This window comes from Bos indicus x Bos taurus, chromosome 13 (assembly GCF_003369695.1).
Source record: "Bos indicus x Bos taurus breed Angus x Brahman F1 hybrid chromosome 13, Bos_hybrid_MaternalHap_v2.0, whole genome shotgun sequence".
In the NCBI taxonomy this organism is placed as follows: Eukaryota; Metazoa; Chordata; class Mammalia; order Artiodactyla; family Bovidae; genus Bos; species Bos indicus x Bos taurus.
This window is the reverse complement of record NC_040088.1, coordinates 19,122,336-19,142,229: the sequence shown is the minus strand read 5'-3', so window position 1 is coordinate 19,142,229 and position 19,894 is coordinate 19,122,336. Positions and strand designations below refer to the sequence as shown.

General features: G+C 38.1%; 1 protein-coding gene across 3 annotated transcripts in view; it reads right to left on the bottom strand.

Annotated features, from left to right (window-relative positions):
- Positions 1-19,894, bottom strand: part of TRPC4AP (transient receptor potential cation channel subfamily C member 4 associated protein) — a 69,259-nt gene that overhangs the window by 17,040 nt on the left and 32,325 nt on the right. For all 3 annotated transcript variants that reach the window (XM_027558721.1, XM_027558722.1, XM_027558723.1), the window contains exons 7-8: positions 15,168-15,375; positions 7,874-8,059 (exon numbers count right to left, since the gene is read on the bottom strand). In XM_027558721.1, the coding sequence (XP_027414522.1) occupies positions 7,874-8,059; positions 15,168-15,375 (394 nt within the window). The remainder of the gene's footprint in view (positions 1-7,873; positions 8,060-15,167; positions 15,376-19,894) is intronic.

The following is a 19,894-nucleotide window of genomic DNA, read 5'->3' as shown; positions in this document are numbered from 1 at the left end:
TTTTTATATATGACGTGAGGTGGCAGGGGAGGGAAGTCCAACTTCATTTTTGCATGTGGATATCTAATGGTCCCAGTACCATCTGCTGAAGAGACTACTGTTTCCCCAGCCAAATGGTCTTGGCACTCTTGTTGAAAATCAACTGACCATATAAGTGAGCATTTATTTCTGAATTCTCAATTCTATTTCATTGTGTATATCTCTTGAGGTCAGTAGCATTATAGCTTTGTACTAAGTTGAAAAATTAGGAAATGGAAGTCCCCTACTTTGTTCTTTAAGACTGCCATAGCTATTTGAGGCCTCCTGCATTTCCAAATGAATTTGAAGGCCTACTAGTTCATTTCTGCAAAGAAGTCAGTCGGGATTGTGACAAGGACTGTGCTGAATCTTTAGACAGACCTGGAGATCAAGGTGTGAATTACTGCTACTTTAATAATGTCAACTCTTCTGATTCATGAACAAATGCTTTCTTCACAATTTTTTAGGTTTTCTTTCAGTAACAATTATGTTTTCTAATTTTCAGAGTGTAAGTTTTCTATTTCTTTGTTAAATATGTCACTAAGTATTTTATTCTTTTCTGATGCTCTTTTAAATGAAATTGTTTTAATTTCATTCTTGGTTTGTTCATTGCTACTGTACAGAAACACAACTGATTTCTGTATACCTATCTTGTATGCTGAAACTGTTGAATGAACTTGTTTATTGGTTTAACAGTTTTGTAGTGGATCTTTAGGTATAAGAGATCATGTCATCTGTGACTAGAGACAGTTTTACTTCTTCCTTTTCTTTCTTTTTCTTGCCTAACTACCTAGCCAGAACTTCCAGTACAATGAACAGAAGTGGTAAGAGCAGATATCTTTGTCTTGTTCTAATCTTAGTGAGAGAAAAGTTATCAGTCTTTGGCCATAAAGTGTTATAATACTGGCTGTGGGTTTTCTTAGATGCCTTTTAACAGGTTGAGGATTTCTTTTCCATTCCCACTTGGAATGTTCTTATCTTAAGATGGATTTTGTCAAATGCCTTTTCTGCATCTACTGAAATAATCATGTAGTTTTCGTCCCTTTTCCATCAGTGTGGCATATTAAACTGACTTTCATATACTGAGTCAACCTTGCATACATTCCATTTAGTCATGTATATATACTTGATCAGGTATATAATCCTTTTTTGTTGCTGTATTTGGTTTGCTAGTATTTTTGTTGAGGTGTTTTGCATATACGTTTGTAAGTTACGTTAGTCTGTAATTTCCTTGTGATGTCTCTGGTTTTGTTATCAGGGTAATACAGTTTCACAGAATGAATTAAGAAATGTTCTTTCCTCTTCTACTTTATGGAAGTCTGTGATGTACAGGCATTACTTCTTCTTTAAATGGTTGGTAGAATTAACCAGTGAAGCCTTTTGAGCCAGGACTTGTTTTGGGATAGTTTTTCATCACTAATTCAATCTCTTGTTATAGGTCTGTTCAGATTTTCTATTTCTTCTTGAGTCAGTTGTAGGAGTTTGTGTCTTTCTTATAATTTTTCCATTTCAGCTGGGGTATCTAATTTATTAGCATATAGTTGTTTATAGTATTCTCTTATAGTCCTTTTATCTTTGTAAGGTTGGTTATAATATATCTTCTTTCACTCCTGATTTTAGTAATTTGAATCTTGTCTCTTTTTTTTTGCTTAATCAGTGCAGCTAAAGATTTGTCAATTTTGCTGATATTTTCAAAGAATCAGCTCTTGGTTTTGTGGATTTTCTCCGTTGTTTTTCTATTCTGTATTAATTTCCAATTCAATCCTATTATTTCTTTCCATCTGTCTGCTCTGGGAATGTGGTTTGCTCTTCTTTGTTCAATGACTTAAAGCAGAAAGTTAGGTTATTTTTTTGAAATATTATATGCAGGCATTTACAGCTATAAATTTCTAAGCATGCTTTAGTTGAAATTCAGTAAATTTTGGTATGTTGTGCCATCATTTTCATTTCATCTCATTCATCTCAAAGTACCTTCTAGTTTTCTTTGTGATTTTATCTTTGAACCATCAATTATTTAGAAGTGGATTGCTTAACTTCCACACATTTGTGAATTTCCCAAATTTCTTTCTACCATTAATTTCTAATGTCACTCCATTGTGATCGAAGTATATATGCTACAATTTTAATCCTTTTTTAAGTTTTCTGAATTTTTTTTAGGGCTTAGTGCATATATATATATATACACACATATTTAGTCTAGGTGGCTTACTGTGTTGCTCAAGTCTTCTATTTCCTTGTTGATCTTCTATATAGTTACCCACTATTGAAACTGGGTTATTAAAGTTTCCAACTATTATGTTGAACTTATATTTCAAACTTATATTTCCTCTCTTCAAATCTGTTAGTTTTTGCTTTCTTTACTTATTTTTGGCTCTGTTGTTAGACACATATGTGATTTTAACTGCTAAATCTCGATAGATTTACTATAAAATCTACTTATAAATCTCTGATATCTTTTTTTTTGTTTTTAAAGTCTCTCTTATAGTACAGCCATTACAGTTTTTTATGGTTATCTTCTGCATGATACACTTCTATCATTTACTTTCAACCTATTTCTACCTTTGAGAAACTGTGTATCCTGTAGCATGCATATAATGGATCGTTTTAAAAAACCCAACATGGCAATCTGTTTTTTGAATGAATTGTTCAATCTATTCACATTTAACGTTATTAACTGACAAAATTGAATGTACTTCTGCCTTTTACTTTTTGTCTTGTTAAAGCTCACTTGTATTCCCCTAGTTCTTCGTTAACACTTATTGTATTAAGTAAATATTTTCTAGTGTAACAATGTAATTCCTTTAACTATATTTCTAAAGTTACTATGTCAGCATTCACTACAGGGCTTGCTTGCCATATACATCTTGACAGACTCTTTTTTAGATTTAAACTAACTCCAGGGCTAGTGCACTGGGACGACCCAGAGGGATGGTATGGGGAGGGAGGAGGGAGGAGGGTTCAGGATGGGGAACACATGTATACCTGTGGCGGATTCATTTTGATATTTGGCAAAACTAATACAATTTGTAAAGTTTAAAAATAAACTAACTCCAGGGCTCTCATAGGTCCCTTTCCTCCCTTTTTGTGCTATTATTATTATGCATACTACATCTACATATGCTGAAAACCAAACAATACAATGTACTATACAATACCTTGTTACACAACATTGTATAATTATTTCATAAAATTGTATGTCAATTAAAGAAGCTAAGAAAGGAGAATAAATATTTATAATTTTCTATAATGACCCTCTTTATTTACCATTTTGATTTTCTTCAGATTCCTGTCAATTCCTGGGTTACTATCTTGTAACAATTTCCTTATTCCAACACAACTTTGGTCCTACTCACTTTCTTTGATCTGTTATTGTCAAATATATTACTTTTCTATTTGTTATAGGTTCAACAATATAATTATAAACGCAGTTTTACACAACTGCTTTTGAAATTAGTTAAGGAAAAACATGCACTTATATTGTCTTTTATAATCATATATAATTACCTTTACTGATGCTGCATTTTTTTGGTGTGTGAATCTGAATTACTGGCTGAGGTCACTTGCTTTCAGCCAGTATTTCTCATAAGGGAGATCTGCTAGCAGCAAATTCCCTAAGTTCTTCTTTATCTAGGCAGTTTATCTAGGTGTTTATTTCACCTTCACTAAAAGAAAATTTTTTAATTGAAGCATAGTTCATTTACATTGTTGTGCCAATCTCTGCTATACAGCAAAGTGACTCAGTTAAACATGTACAGACATTCTTTTTAAAAATACTCCTTTCTATTATGGTTTATCACAGGATATTGAATACAGGTCCATGTGCTACATAGGACCTTTTTGTTTATTCACCCTGTATATAATGGTTTACATCTGTTAATCCCAAACCCCCAGTCCTTCCTCCCCCCAACGCTGGCAACCACGAGTCTGTTCTGAGTCTGTTCCTGTTTTGTAGATAGGTTCATTTGTGTCGTATTTTAGATTTCACATATTAAGTGATATCCTATGGTATTTGTCTTTCACCTTCTGCCTTACTGCACTCATATGATAATCTCTAGTTGCATCCATGTTGCTGCAAATGGCATTACTGGCTCCTGTTTATGACTGAGTAGTATTCCATTATGTGTACATACCACTCTTCTTTATCCATTAATATATGCTGATGGACATTTGGGTTATTTCCGTGTTTTTGTCTACTGTAAACAGGGGTGCGTGTACCCTGTTGAATTACAGTTTCATCTGGTTATATGCCTGGAACAGGACTGCTAGACCATACAGTGATTCTTAGTTTTCTGAGGAGCCTCCACCTTGTCTTCAACAGTGGTTGCACCAACTTGCATTCCTACCAACAGTGTAGGGGAGTTCCCTTTCCTTCAAACTTCTAAAGCATTTATTATTTATAGACTTTTTAATGATTGCCATTCTGACCAGTATGAAGTGGGACTCAATGAACTTTTGATTTGCATTTCCTTAATAATTAGTGATGTTGAGCATCTTTTCATGGGCCTACTGGCTATCTGTCATGTCTTCTTTGGAGAAATGTCTATTAAAGGCTTCTGCCCATTGTTTGATTGGGTTTTATTGTTACGGAGAAGGCAATGGCACCCCACTCCAGTACTCTTTCCTGGAAAATCCCATGGACGGAGAAGCCTGGTAGGTTGCAGTCCGTGGGGTCGCTGAGGGTTGGACACGACTGAGCAACTTCACTTTGTCTTCACTTTCATGCATTGGAGAAGGAAATGGCAACCCACTCCAGTGTTCTTGCTTGGAGAATGCCAGGGACGGGGGAGCCTGGTGGGCTGCTGTCTCTGGGGTCGCACAGAGTCGGACAGGACTGAAGTGACTTAGTAGTAGTAGTATTGTTGGTAAACTGTACGAGCTGTTTGTATATTTTAGAGATTAAGCCCTTGTCTGTTGCATCATTTGCAAATATTTTCTCCCATTCCATAGGCTGTCTTTTCGTTGTTGTTGTTTTTTTATGGTTTCCTTTGCTATGCAAAATCTTATAAGTTCGATTAGGTCTCTTTTGTTTATTTTTGTTTTTATTTTTATTGCCTTGAGGGATTCACCTTCGTTTCTGAAAGAAGGTTTTACTGGATATAATCCTTGGCTGAGTTTTTTTCCCCAGCACTTTGAGTAGGTCATTTCACTCCCTTCTGGCTGCTATCATTTCTGATGATCTTATTGAGATAATCTTGGGCATGATGAGTCATTTCTTTCTTGCTATTTTAAGCTATTTGCTTTGCTTAAATATTTTTCAGGATTTTCTCTGTCTTCCAGCATTTTCATTATGATGTGCCTGGGTATAATTCTTTTGAGTTTATTTACTTGTAGTTCTTTGAATTTCTTGGATGTGATGTGTATACATTGATCAAATTTGGGGAGTTTTCAGCAACTACTTCTTTGAATATTATTTTCTGTTCCTTTCTCTCAGTGAACTTTTCATTCCAGTTATTGTATTTTTCATCTCTGGAACTTCCTTTTGACTTTTTTTATCTGGTTAATAATATTCTCTATTTGATGACTCATTGAGCTTCTTGAGCATAGTTACCTTTAGCTCTTTGACTATAATTATGATGTCTCTGTTAATTCTAACATCTGAGCTCTTCCACAGGCAATTTCTTTTGCCTGCTTTCTCCTATGTATGGGTCATATTTTCCTGTTTCTTTGGATGTCTCAATTTTTGTTAAACATCAGACATTTTGGGTAAATATTATAGCAACTCTTGAGGCTGATTCCCCTTCTTCCTTTCAGGGCATGTTGTTGTCTTCTTGTTTGTTCAGTGACCTGCCTAGCCACTTGTGGTAAAGTCTATTTCTCTGAGGACTGATTTGTTGTTTTCTTGTTTATTTGTTTAGTGACCTACCTAGCTACTTGGGGATAAAGTCTATTTCTCTGAGGACTGATTTGTTGTTTTCTTGTTTAGTGACCTGCCTAGCCATTTGTGGTCAAGTCTGCTTCTCTGAGGACTGATGAGCCCCTCTGCCAGCCTTGGGCATGTGTCCCTGGATGACAGTGTTTTAGCAGGGCTCTCTTTGTCTGGATCTTTCCCTCATCTCTCTGTTAAACTTTCTGCCTCATCTGATACGAAACTCAGCTGTCAGGCTCCACTAATTGCTAGCTGACCACTCTACTGTTTTTGACAAAGCCTTGAGGCATAAATTGCTCCAGAGTCTGATTCAATTAAATTCATGCAGGGGTAGTTTTTGAGACTGAGGTTTCTTGTGACCTCAGTTTTAAGCTCTTCTCAGCCACCTCTTTCCCTGGTTCTCTGGGGAACTAGCTGGCATATGGTTTGACTTTTACTTCTCAATTAAAAATAAGTCCTTTTATTTTCTTAAAAAATCTACATTGTTTCTGAGAATGACCTTGAGCTCAAACTTCCCAACATTCTGTTCTTACCTATTACCTCTCCGCCTGGCAAAATCTCAGTGCTACTACTCTGAGCAGGACTGATAGCCTCCACTGTCTTCTCAGCCTGCCTCTCTCTATGTGGTGGAACCTTTGTTCCACAAGTGAACTGGGGCAAGGTGATAAGGGCCACAGAATTCTTGGTCTACTGGGCAAGCTTCTGAGCTATGAATACGGTATGGAGGTAGGTGGAAGGAAGGAGCCCCTGGCATTACGCTAAGTAAAATAAGTCAGAGAAAGACAAATACTGTATAATATCAATTATATGTAGAATCTAAAAAAAGCTGAACTCAGAGAAACAGAGTGGTGGTTACTAGTGGTTAGGAGTTGGGAAAATGAGAAGTTATTGGTTAAAGAACACAAACTTCCAGTTATAAGATAAATAAATTCTGGGTGTCCAATAGAGAAGATGGTGATTATAGCTAATAATACCATTATCATATTCCTGAATGTTGCTAATACAGTAGATCTTAAATACTCTCACCAGAAAAAAAGAAATGTTAATTATCTGATGGGATAGAGGTGTCAGCTAAGGCTACAGTGGTAATCATTTTACAATACATAAATGTATGAAATCAACACATTGTACAATGGGAAGGGAAAGGAAGGGAGAAGGAAAGGAACCTCTGCCCTCGTGGCTGTATTCATCAAGAATTCAGCCTCTTCCATTTGGAGCTAGAAGGAATGAGAGCCTGTCCCTCCCAGGGAGATTCTGTATCCTTATCTGGGAGCTGAGAGAGCCCTGTCTTTCTGGCCACACCTGCCTACAGTGGAACTTGCATCAAGTAGAAATTCCAGCATCACAAGCTCTCAAGGTTCCCAATCTTAGTAGATTTTTTCTGGAAGAAATGTTTCCCTACTCGCTGCATGCTCTGAGAACAATTTCCACAGACTTTATATGGATGTCTGTTGCTGCTGCTGTTGTGTATCCCAGGAATGAAACTCCTCCCTTCACTTTTATCTGCATGATTCCAGTGGGAATTCCTGTATTTGTACAATTTGACCCCAGAGTCAAATGCTTTGGGTTGAGTACCTCATCTAAAACAGAGCAGTTCACCGAGAAGTTGAAGCTGAGACTAGGAGTCCACACATTTCCAGGCGGCATACTCATCAGAATGGAGAACGGAGAAGACTAAAGAAATGTGTAGAAAGAAGCAGAGACAGAGAAAGATCCTCTGGGTTGCTAAGAATGTTCTGGTAATGGTTTTCCAGTTGGTCCTTTGGGTTCTGTAATAAAGGTCCTGTCCCTGAAATCAGGTCTGCTTTGAGGGAGCTCCAAGAAATTGTCATTTGCTATTAAAATCTGAACAATCATGATTCAGGACCGCCCTGAGGGAGATTCTTTTTTGAGTCAATTTCAACTTATTCTCCTTGGAAAAGAGGTCAAGAATGGCTCTAGGAACCCACAGGAACACTCTCCACCTCTCAGGAGACCTGCCCCGGGTACCTTGATTGTGCTCAGATTCTTCATTAGCCACTCGCATCAGGGCATCTAGCACCAAGGCATTGTCCAGCCACGTGTACCACTCCTCCAACTCCTGCAGGAAGCTGGCTGTGCCCGTTGATTCTGACACCTTTCTAGTTGCCAGCTTGCATAGCCGCTCGACAAAGCCAGGGATGCTGAGGAGGGCCGCTGCCGAGGAAAAACAAGAGAAGAAATGTGACCACAGAAACCAGTACTACAGCTCTCAACAGACAACCAGATCCTCACCTGCATGAGAGGAATGATTTTTTTTTTTAAGTGAAAATTCTGGGGTTTTTTCTTTTAAATTGGAATATAATTACTTTACAATGTTGTGTTAGTTTCTGCTGTACAACAACCTGAATCAGCTCTATGTATACATATATCCCCTCCCTTTTGAGCCTGCCTCCCACTCCCTGCATCCCACCCAGAGGAATGACTCTTAAGCTGACAGCAGTTAGAACTTCCTTTTAAAATGAAATGCCCACCCAAGGTAAAACAGTAATAAAGGTAGAGAAATAAGAGCAATTTTAGCAGGTGCAGGGAGTCAGGCTCTCTCATATCAATTGGTGGGAAGATAAATTGGAGTAACCTTTAAACCCTGTATTTCTCTCTGTCTTTGAGCTAGAGGTCCATTTCTGTGAATTCACCATGAAGAAATAATTAATTACAGATAGATAGATAGATAGATATCTGTAGAGAGAGGTTCACTGGTGTTTCTATAACAGCGAAAGTCACAGATGACTATATGTTCATTAACAGCATATCGATTAAATACAATATATCCATGCAGTGGAGCACAATACACACATACTACAAACAATGACACATATGTCTATATAGCAACTCTAAAGAGGTGTTTAATTTACTTCTTAAAGAAGTAAATTATTAAACTGTTTTGGCTTAAGCCCAATGTCTTTAAATTTTAAAGTTTTCTTCTTTAAAATATGCACATTATATATACACACACATGAAGAATGGAAGGATATATACCAAAGTACTTACTGTGGCTGTTCCTAAGTAGGAAAGGATACAAATACTTCTTTTAAAATTACTTAACTATCTGATTTTCCTACAACACACACACCCGGAAGAAAAAATGATAGTCCTTTTTTTTTTTAAGGTAAAGAAAGCAGCTTAACCACCCAATTCCCATTTCCACCAGTCCCACTGTACTCACCATGATGAGTAGGACAGAAACTCTGGTCAGCATAAACAGCGTAATAAACTTTGAAGGCAGGGAATTCAGGTTCAAATCTTGGCTCTAAAAATTAACCCTCTTTAAAATAAAGCTAATGTCTGTGCCTATTTGCTTGTGGATATACTAAATCTTGGAAGGACAGAAAAGAGTGGTTGCCAAAGGCAAAGAGAATATGGCCATTGGGAAAAGTGTGAGGAGAAGTTTACAGTGAACACCTCTCTGAATTTGTAATTTTCTGAACCATGAAAATGTAACAGCTAATAAAAAATTAACAAATAGATATTTCAAAATATCAAGATATTAATATTACTTTGGGAGAGTATAATATGGTATTAAGAGTTGTGTTTCAAGAATCACCATCTTATAGAAACACTGAAATATAGGCAGGTGAAATATTATAACGTCTGGGATCTGCTTCAAAATATCCAAAGTGAGGAAGGGAGGAGTAAAGGAAGGTAGAGACAAAGACAGGCCATCAGTTGATAACTGCTGAAGGCAGGTAATACGTAAACAGGGATCATTATACTGTTAGATACATGTCTCTACTTTTATATGTGTGAAGAGTCCCATAACAAAAAATTTTAAAATAAATCCTAGAAGAATACAACTTTAAAGAAAGTTCTTTAAAAATAGAATAAATAAAAACAAAATAACTAGTTAGGAGGATTATGTCATATGAATTTAGTCCCAGCAGAAATTGGCAAATCATCTTAGCCCTCTTTCCATCCTCTACAAATTAGTGACTGACTATAAAATAATGTATGACTTCATTAACAAAGATGAAATAAAACTATATTTAAACTAACTTTTCCTCAAAAAGTTAAACATAGAATTATTATACCATGTGACTTAGCAATTCCATCCTAAGTATTCATTCTGTAAGATCTTACAGAAAAATCTGAATGAACTTTTAGGCCAACCCAATACATACCCAAAAGAAGTGAAAGTAGGTGCTCGAACAAATACATGTGTTCAGAGCAGCACTATTCACAGTAGTCAAAAGGTGTAACTAACCCAAATGTCCATCAATAGATACACATTTTGTAATGTGTATAAATTTTCTGTGTATTTAACAAAATTATAAATTTTGTTATATACACACAAAAAAGAATGAAAAAAGAATGAAACATTGACATTTAACAGCACTGATGAACCTCAAATACATCATGATAAGTGAAAAAGGTATGAGATGTGATACAAAAGGTCACACATTTTTAAAATCCATTTATATGAAAAACCCAGAATAGGTGAATCCACAGACAGAAAGCAGATGATGGCCAGTGGCTGGGGGGAATAGAGCTTCCCAGGTGGCGCTAGTGGTAAAGAACCTGCCTGCCAACGCAGGAGACCCAGGAGATGCAGGGGTCTGATTCCTGGGTCTGGAAGATCCCTTGGAGGAAGGCAATGACAACCCACTCCAGTAGTCTTGCCTGGAGAATCCCATGGACAGAGAAGCCTGGCGGGGTCGCAAAGAGCTGGACACAACTAAGGCCGCTTAGCACGGGGTGCGGGGAGAGGGGCTGGGGAGTAACTGCTGAATGTGTTCAGGGTTTCCTGTTGGGATAAGGAAAATGGTTTGGAACTAGATGGAGGTGGTGGCCGCACAAACTGCAAAGGTACTATAAGTCACTGAACTAAGTGGTTGGTTTTTTAATGTGACTTTCACATCAAGTAACAAAAATATACTGGGATAGAATTTTTTGGTTTTGTTTTTACATTTGTTTCTTTTGAGATACCATTTCTTACTTATCAAGTTTGACAAATATCAAGAAATCTAAAATAGCCCTATACTGGGAAGGGTATACAGGGTGGGAAGGTGAACTAGTAATTTCTATGGAAGGTAAATTTGTTAACATCTATCAACATTTAAAAGGCAAATATCCAGCACATTAAACTCTATACATAAAGATGTTATTTGTAGGAACAAAGACGAGGGAAACCAAATTTCCATCAACACTGGACTAATTAAATAAATTGCGGTACACCCATACAATGGCTACCCACTTGTAAAAAGGAATCAGGTAATTCTACATGTACTGGGATGGGATGCTTTGCAAGATAAAGTTATCTGAAAAGAGTCAGAGGCAGCATGGTGCTTATTTTACATCATCATCAGTACAACCAGAAAGGAGCCAGTCTTCTCTCATTCCCTCCTCCACCCCCGTGGCTGGGCATCTCTGGAGGGACAGATGAGAAACTGGTGATACGTCACCACTGGGAGGAGAACAAACTTTCTGCTGTATACCTGCTATTCATCTTGTAGTTTGTGAATAAAAAAAAAACACAACTGTAGATTTCCCCCCACAAAAAATAAAATAAATGATAAGTTTGAATTCTAAAAATTTCTAATTTTGAAAAATTTCAAAAACATGGATTTTTAGTCACATTTTCTTTCTCCAGGTAAACAGCTCCAGTTTTCCTAACTGTTCCTCGGAGGGCAGTTCCTAAGACCTAGTCAACACACCCTGAACACTAAACACAGCCATTCAGATGTGACCTGCCCAGTATTTAGGATTCTGAGACTGATTCCCACCCGACAGGGTCCTGAGCTTTTGTTAGTCACTCATCTCTGATGAATGTTATGGATTCTCTGATGATGAAAGCTGATCAAAGTTATGGAGTCTCTTCTCAGAAAACACTCACTGGCCTCACTTTACTCACCAACTTATGCACAATCTCAGGGGACTGGCAACCCCAGCATTGTACAATCTGTACTTCTCACAGCTTTACCAGTAGCTACCACACACACTGTTGGCTAATGTTAAACCAGCTGAAAATTAAAACATCCACAACTTCCAATAATTTCTGCAAAAGCAGACCTTGTCTCTCTTATTTGTTAAAACATCAGTATTTCCAAAATATTCCTGTAAATTTTTCTGCTGCAGTTGAGGCCCTGCTTTCCAGATCTCTGAGAGGATTCTGAATTCCATTCTAGCTCACATGTTGTATAAATCAGCCCCTCTCATCTCAGTGTCACCTATAAATTGATAATTGCCAGGCCTGAGGCTTTATTTGCATCTCTGACTAAAATTTGAAAGACCTTTTCCCCACAGATGGATCCATTTGTTTCCATCTGAATCGACAGAAGAGATAATTGGTAGTTTCTGAGCAGCCTATAAAGTGCTCTAACATTTTTATTAACTGAGGGGCAGGAAGATAGATAAATCATCATTTTGCTGGTCAAGAAAACTATTTCACAGCCACAGTTTATTAGAAACAAAACAAAAACTTTTTGGCAACATCCTACACACTTTAGCCTTCCACACTATAATGGAATGAACTGTGTCCCCCCACAAATTGTTACGTTGAAGGTCTAATCCACAACATGACTGTATCTGGAGACAGAGTCTTTAGGGAGGTAATTAAATGAGATCATAAAATGAGGTCCTAATCTGACAGGAATGGTATCCTTATTTAAGAGGATGAGACACCAGAGCTCTCTGTGCATGTGCAGAGAGAAGGTCACACTGAGGCCACAGTGAGGAGGAGGCCATCTGCAAGTCAGGAAGAGAGGCCTCACCAAAACCGCTGCCGATGGCACTTGCATCTTGGACCTGTAGCATCCAAAACTGTGAGAAACTAATTTCTGTTGTTTAAGCCACTCAGTCTATGCTATCCTGTTATGGTAGCCAAAGCTGACTACTATGTATACCTCTATTTCCTTAAACAACTGAAAACAGAGCTACCAGTCAGATCCTGCAATCCCACTCCTGGGCATATATCTGGTGGTTTAGTCACTAAGTCATGTCTGACTCTTGCTACCCGACAGACTGTAGCCTTCCAGGCTCCTCTGTCCATGGGATTCTTCAGGCAAGAATACTGGAAAGGGTTGCCATTTTCTTCTCCAGGGTATCTTCCCAACCCAGGAATCAAACCCGGGTCTCCTGCCCTGCAGGCAGATTCTTTACCAACTGAGCTACAAGGGAAGCCCTGCATGTACCTGGAGAATACCATCATTCAAAAAGATACATACAACAGGACATTCATTGCAGCACTATTTATAATAGCCAGAACATGGAAGCAACCCAAATGTCCACTGATGGATGAATGGATAAAGATGTGGTACATATACACAATGAAGTATTACTCAGCCATAAAAAATGAAATAATGCCTCTTGCAGCAACACGGACCTACAGATTGTTATACTGAGTGAAGTAAGCCAGAGAAAGATAAACACCATATAATACCCCTTATATGTGGAATCTAAAAGTAAAAAAAAAAAAAGGTACAAATAAACTTATTTACAAAACAGAAATAGAGTCATATATGGAGAAAACAAACTTAACAGCTACTAAGGGGGAAGCGGGGGAGGGATAAACTGGAAGACTGGAATTGACATACACACACTACTATATATAAAATAGATAACTAGTAAGAAACTTCTGTATAGCACAGGGAACTCCACTCAGTATTCTGTGATGACCTATATGGGAAAAGAATGTCTTAAAAAAGTGGATGTATGTATATGCATAACTGATTCATTTTGCTGTACAGCAGAAACTAACACACTGTATATCAACTATACTTCAATAAAAAAAGAGACTGCTGAAATGACAAAGGATTTAAGAATATTACATAAACTTAGTTGATAAAGCAACAGCAGGGTTTGAGAAGATTGACTCCAATTTTTTTTTTTTTTTTTGATTGACTCCTATTTTGAAGTAAGTTCTACTATGAGTAAAATCCCAACAAACAGCATTGCCTGCTACAGAGAAATCATTCATGAAAGAGTCAATCCATGTAGCAAACTGCAGTCTTATTTTAAGAAACTGCCACAGCTACCCAAGCTTCAGCAACCACCACTCTGATCAGTTAGCAGCCATCAACACTGAGGCAAAGAGATTATAACTCTGAAGGCTCAGATAATGGCTAGCACTTTAGGCAATATTTTTAATTAAAGTATGTACTTTTTTTTAGATATAGTGCTCTTATTACACACTGAATAGACTAAGTAGAGTGTAAACATAACCTTTATATGCACTGGGAAACCAAAGAGTTTGTGTGACTCTACTGCAGTATTTCTCACAGTGCTGCAGATACTGGAACTGAACTTCCAGTCTCTCTAATGTATGACTGTATATATCTTTCTGTGTGTGTGTGTGTGTATATACACAAGTGCTAAGTCGCTTCAGGCGTATCTGACTCTTCACATCCCCATGGACTGTAGCTCACCAGGCTCCTCTGTCCATGGGGATTCTCCAGGCAAGAATATTGGAGTGGGCTGCCATGCCCTCCTCCAGGGGATCTTCCCTGTACAGAGAAACATACACACACATATATACACACACACATAGCATATAGCATCAGTCAGTATCAGTTCAGTAGCTCAGTCATGTCCGACTCTTTGCGACCCCATGGACTGTAGCATGCCAGGGTTCCCTGTCCATCATCAACTCCCAGAGCTTGCTCAAACTCATGTCCATCGAGTCAGTGGTGCCATCCAACCATCTCATCCTCTGTCATCCCCTTCTCCTCCTGCCTTCAGTCTTTCCCAGCACCAGGGTCTTTTCCAATGAGTCAGTTCTTTGCATCAGGTGGCCAAAGTACTGGAGTTTCAGCTTTAGCATCAGTCCTTCCAATGAATATTCAGGACTGATTTCCTTTAGGATGGACAGTCCAAGAGAGTCTCAAGAGTCTTCACCAACACCACAGTCCAAAAGCATCAATTCTTCGGCGCTCAGCTTTCTTTATACTCCAACTCTCACATGCATACATGACTACTGGAAAAACCATAGCTTTGACTAGACTGACCTTTGTCAGCAAAGTAATGACCAAAGATTTTTTGCATATAGCATAAAGACCCAGAAAAAGTGTAGTGGAACAAAAGATATATGTACTTTTAATTTTGATAAATAATGGTGCTTCACTTTTTTGAAATTCTGGAACTATTAAAAAATCTGATGGCTATGGACTTGGTCCCCCAAAATAATGAACAGATACACACAAATTTTACACAGTCTAAGTGGACCCAAGGAGCCCTCACATGGGAGTCAAATCTCTAGAAATACTGAAAGAAAAGATTTAGGAAGGGATCTCAGTGCTACAGTGTCAAAATTCTGACAACTTAGAGAGTTTACCTTGGTTAATTTCAGCTGCAGAAGGCCCCAAGCTCAAGCTCTTCTTTTGCTGAGCATTTTTGGCAAGAAGTGTATGCTTGTCATCATTCCCTGTATCCATCTCTGAAATGGTGACAGCCAGAATCCGGCAGAAATTAGCAAGCTGTTGCTGATCAAAATTGGATACTAAGGAACTCAGATTGGGGACTTCATCTAGTCGGATCATTTCCTACAAAAGACACAAACAAAACAATTCCCATGCTCAGTTCATTTGAGACTGAATGTGCCGCTCTACTGCATTCCCCTGAGAATGGAGCTTGGTATTTATACCACTTAGGTTCAAATCCCAGCTCCTGCAATTTGCAGCTGTGCAACCTTAAGTAAGTCATGGAATTTAAATCTTTGTTTTCTCATTTGTTAAACAGAACTAATCTACCTAGCAGTCTTGGTTTGAGAATTAAACCCTTTGAGAGCCACTATTTGTATTCTCTACCTTTGCTCATATGTCCCATTTTGGCTTAAAAAAAAAAGTCTACCATTCAAGTTTTATGAATAAGAAATTGCCACAGATGTTCTCTTTTTAAGACATAAAATATTTTAAACATAGGTGAATGCCCCTGTGTGTCCCTATCCAGTAGCCTTCACTTCTTTCCCCTCAGAGGTAACCATTACTTTGAACTCTATTATTTCTACACGTTCACACTTACAAATATTTCCACAAAAATACATGTTATTGTTCACAACCTACTATGTATAAAATAAAGATATAACGTATAGCACAGGGAATGCAGCTAGTATTTTATAACTTTAAATGGAGTATAACCTAGGGACTTTCCTGGTGGTCCAGTGGTTAAAAATCCTCCTTGCAATGTAGGGGATGAGGGTTTGATCCCTGGTCAGGGAGCTAAGATCCCACATGCCTAAGAGCCACCAAGTCTGCATGCCGCCAACTATCAACCCTGCACACCACACTAGAGTCCATGTGCCACAACAAAAGATCCCATGTGCCAAAACTAAGACCAGATGCAGCCAAATAAATTCTTAAAATAAATTTTAACAGAGCATAATTTTTTAAAATTTTGAATCACTAAGCTGTATACCTGAAACTAATTATACCTCAATAAACAAAAATATAGTTTTGTTCTGCATCCAGTGTGATTGACATATTATACCCTATTTTTCACAGTCAACACTGTAATTTAACTTTATTGATACAAATAAGTCTGCTTTATTCATTTCTCACTGTTTTACCCTATGATTTATTCAATCTTTCTCCTTTTACAATATGTGTGTGTTAAGGTGGACTACAACTTTTCACTATTAAACAAATTAGCAATGAACATTCCCAAAGGCGTCTCCTTGTGTACCTGCCTATGTAACCAATTATCGAGAGTAAATGACAGTAGACATTCTCCCCTTTTCCTGTAATAGAAGTATTCCCAAAGTTCCAGGTTCAGTTGGATGTCTGCTGTAAATTTTAACAGATAGTCAATATCACCTTAAGGAATTTTCTTTCTATTCCTAGCTTTTATCATGAGTGAGTACTGAGTTTAATGAAATGCTTTTTGTTATCTGGTTATATTCTCATTTCCTTTCTTAAGAGCCACAAATGTTGCACACACATCACATGAGTTTCTCTCCTTGAAGCATCCTGACATTCCTCAGATAACACCTGCTACCCCTCATCCCATAAATTTACTCAACTTTCACTGGATTGGGTATTTCTCTATCACTGCACATATCACACGAAGTTTTCTATTCCCAAATAATTTCCCAAATAAACTGACACTGTCTTGAGGGCGAGGTGTGTCTTACCTTCTCTCCAGAGCTTCAGTGCATAGAACCTGGTAGTGAGGGTCTCAATAAACATGTCATGAACAAATAGATGATTCCTAGAAGCCCTCCTGAATCCTACTCCCACTTCTGGTTGTCTGTGGAGGGGTATTTGAGAACAATTTCTTCCACCTTTGCTTCTCAGTAACAATAGTAACAATAAATGTTGGCTATTGTTATTATTGAAAACTTTCAGCTCATCAGTTCCTCTAGCCCTGGCTAACTTAGGGTGTAGGGTTACAACCCAGGCCCTCCCACTCTTCAGGTGCACTTGTTTGGGTTACATTTTAATTTTTATTTAATACTTGGTGTAATATATGCCACAAAGTAAAACAAAGTGAACAGCTATGTGCGCCTCTTCTATCACATTTCCCTGCCTCTCTACCAGAGGTAACCGCTATTCTGAATTTTATTATTGTTTTTTCATTGAAAAAAGTTTTGTATAATTTGAGTTTGCCTATTTTTGAGCTTTGTAAAAATGATATACTATAGACCATCTTCTTTGACTGACTTCTATCAATAATTTCTATGATTTGGCTATGTTGCTGCTTATAGCAACATTCATTGTATAATATCCCATTGTGGGAATAGAGGACATTTATCCATTTTCCTGTTGATGGATCAGAGACACCAGATTTCAGGCTCTTAATCAATAATGCTTTAAACGTTCTTATGTGTTTCTTGATGCACAGGTGCAGAAGTTTTTCTGGGGCAGTGGCTTCCAAACCATTCTGACAATATTCAAGAGTAAAAAATAAATTTTCCATCACAACCTAGCAAATATACATAGGTGAATGCATAAATATGTGTATACACATGAAACAAAAACTGAGTTACCCTTACACAATACATTTTGATCTTTTCTATTAGCTGGTAGATCCACTGAATTGATTTCACACCCTTGTGGCTTCAATTTAGTGTTTTTATTTCTAAGAATCACTGTTCTGGGGACTTCCCTAGTGGTCCAGTGGTTAAGAATCTGCCTGCCAATGTGAGGGATACAGGTTTGATCCCTGGTCCAGGAAGATTCCACATGCCATGGAGCAACTAAAAGCCTTTGTGCCACAACTACTGAGCCTGTGTTCTAGTGGCTGCGAGCATCACTACTGAGCCCACGTGCTGCAACTACTGAAGCCTGTGCACTGCAACTAGAGGGCAGCCCCTGCTCGCTGCAACGAGAGAAAGCCTGCACAGCAATGAAGACGTAGCATAGCCAAAAATAAATAAATAAAAGAATCACTGTCCTGGAATTGAGCTTCCCCACAAGCATGCCTGGGCACAGGTTACAGGTGACCTAGGCCACGATACTAGTGCCTCAGTCCTCAAGGAAATGCTTCCATAGGTGTGGGTCACAGGGAAGGCGCATATTCAACTAGAAAACAAAATAGGTTTACTCCACTGATACAAAAAGGTGTCCGCAGTAATACGTTTGCAGTGATGCACATTCTCATGGGAGTTAAGCATCTTCTATTTATGGATCATCTGTCTCTCTTCTGTAAAATGCTTGTTCCTATCACTGCCCATTTTTCTACTGGGCCAACTGTCTCTTCCCTGCTGATGCGTAAGAATTCACGATAAATTCTATTGTTGCTTTTGGTCTTTTTTGTTGTTTGTCTGGCCGTACCATGAGGCACGTGGGATCTTTGTTTCCTGACCAGGTATTGAACTCGTGCCCCCCGCAGTGGAAGCTCAGAGTCTCCAACCACTGGAGTGCCAGGGAATTCCTCATGATAAATTCTGAATACCAATCTTTTGTTAGTTGAATGAGTTGCAAATATCTTTCCCCAGTTTGTGGCTTGTGTTCCCACTCTCTTTAAGGTGTCTATTCTTTCCAACTAACATCTAGCAAAACTCATCACCATTTTTGGCAACACAGAAAAGTATGAGAGGGGAGAGAGCACACAAGGGACAAGGAGGCAAAGTTATGAAGGAGCAATCCCAGAGTCTCATGCTGAGATTGTCAGGGAATTTGGAGTTTCCGCCTTGGAAGCCCCTTCTCACAAACTGGAACATACAATTATTGGAAAAATAACAAAGCCTTTTCATCAAAGAGAACAAAGGGTCTGTCTGGGACCTGCACACATCTCCAGTGTGTTCCTACAGACAATGGGTCACTTGTGCATCTTTGGCCTGGGCAATGACAAGCAGAGCCTGGGGAAAGTGCAGCAGGATGACAGAAGTGAAAGCGGGGATCTCTACAATGCACACGGTGCTCTTTTCACTGCAACAGCAACTCTAAGAGCAATGCTAACTCCCACCTCCTCAGTAGTAAAAGAAATCTGCCAACTGTAACTGACACAGACTGGGGGAAGAAAACCAGGTTCTAACAAGCATTATGCCAAAAATCTAATACAGTGCTTCTCTAACATGTCTACAGACCTCTGGAGAGGTCTGTGAGTGCTTGATGACAAGTTTTTAATTTAGTGCTTTCGATTACAGTTTGCCTTTTTTTTTTTTTTAAGAAAAGCATATTCTGCATCATTTGAAAGTTCGTCTTAAGACCAAGTAGCAGGATTTCAGTGCTCATATTTGTTATTTCTTATGGTTGGTGTCAATTAAAAGTAACTGCTGAAGAGTAATGAGAAAAAACACAGGTGAATGTAACAAGTGAAAGTCAAACATCACCATAAGAAAGCTTCACAACAGTTCAAATATAGAGAAGTGGTAGCAAAACGGAGTCCCTGCACAGCATACAGCAGAAGAGCTATGCGAAAAAGATCCTGCATCATAATAATTGAGGGACAATTTGATTTCAGCACAGTAACAATAGCTGACACATTAAATTCACGTCAATTTGTCCTTTTGAGTTTTATAATTAGTTTGATTTCAATCTGTCTTAAGTTTTATAGTCACTTAAGACCTGTTATAAGGAGCATAACCTAGTAAATATATTTAAGCAACACAAAAAAATAACT